The 1,142-nt window shown below is 57.2% G+C and overlaps 1 protein-coding gene across 1 annotated transcript in view; it reads left to right on the forward strand.

Annotated features, from left to right (window-relative positions):
* Window positions 1-6: 6 nt before the first annotated feature.
* The window catches only part of ALDH9A1 (aldehyde dehydrogenase 9 family member A1), a 10,417-nt gene continuing 9,281 nt past the window's right edge, over window positions 7-1,142 (forward strand). The window contains exon 1 of the mRNA XM_014943588.1: window positions 7-190. Within this exon, the coding sequence (XP_014799074.1) occupies window positions 10-190 (181 nt within the window). The 5' untranslated portion in view covers window positions 7-9. The remainder of the gene's footprint in view (window positions 191-1,142) is intronic.

The raw sequence follows: 1,142 nt of genomic DNA on the forward strand, positions 1-1,142 counted from the left end.
CCCAGCCGGATGCTGGCGCAGGCGCGGTTGCCGAAGCTCCTGCCCCGGCTCTGCGCCTTCGCTCCCCGCCTCGCCATGAGCGGCGTTACCGGCACCTTCACCGTCCAGCAGCCCCTCAACTACCGGGGGGGGGCCCGCGTTCAGCCGGTCGACGGCGGGCAGGCCGAGGAAGTGTACGAACCCGCCACAGGTACCGCCCCGCCGCCTTCCCCGGGGGGGTTCCACCGGGGCCGGTTCCCCCTCTGTCGCCTCCGTGGGGGCCGGGGGCCTTCGGCTTCCCCTGGCCGCCCTGATCCCGGCAAATGGCACCTTTTAACCATTTCTTATTTATTATTATTTGGAGATCCTAAAGTTTCAGCAAAATGGCTTCGAGGAAGAGAGGCTCCGACTGCTCTGGGGAATGTGTAACGGGGCCCTGAAGCTGTTGGTAGACGTATAACGAGCTCCAGTGGGAAAGAGAGGAATTCCGTAGCCAGTAGAGCTAATTAGTAACTAGAATGGCTGTGGAGAGCGGCGTATTTTTTAATTCAGACCAGCTGAATCACAGCATTCAATTACAGATCAATTCTAGATTCAATTACAAATCAGTGGGACCCATACCATGAAGTTCTGTAGCTTGGTATAGGTGGCAGGGCTGAAGTCTTTGGGCTTTGATGCAAGATAAACCGTATTTTTTTAATATATTTAATTTTTTTATTATTATTATTTTTTTGTGCCCTTCTTCTGACATTTCCATCTCGTTTCTTTCCTGTTTCAAATGTCCCCAGGTCGGGTGATATGCAAGCTGCTCTGCTCCGGGGAGAAGGAGGTGGATCTGGCCATTGAATTTCATCCAGTTCCTCTCTGCCCAGCTCTCCAAAAGCTCTGAATGCTAAGAATCTACAAAATCTAATGAAAAAAAACCCAACAACAAACCAAACCAGCTTTATGCCTGCAGGGAGGATGCGTTGGGGCGCTGCCACCTCCGCGCCGCCAGGGGGCGCCAGAGCCCCCGGGGGAGAGAGGGGGGCGGGCCCCGGGGGCGCTCCTCCCCGCAGCGGCGGGGCAGGGCCCGGGGCCCAGCGCTAAAAGGCGGCGGTGGGGCGGGGAGACCGGTGTCTCCCGGGGGTGGGAAGCAGTTCCTCGCCAGTGGGGTCTCCCCA

This window comes from Calidris pugnax, unplaced genomic scaffold (assembly GCF_001431845.1).
Source record: "Calidris pugnax isolate Ruff unplaced genomic scaffold, ASM143184v1 scaffold63, whole genome shotgun sequence".
Lineage (NCBI taxonomy): Eukaryota > Metazoa > Chordata > Aves > Charadriiformes > Scolopacidae > Calidris > Calidris pugnax.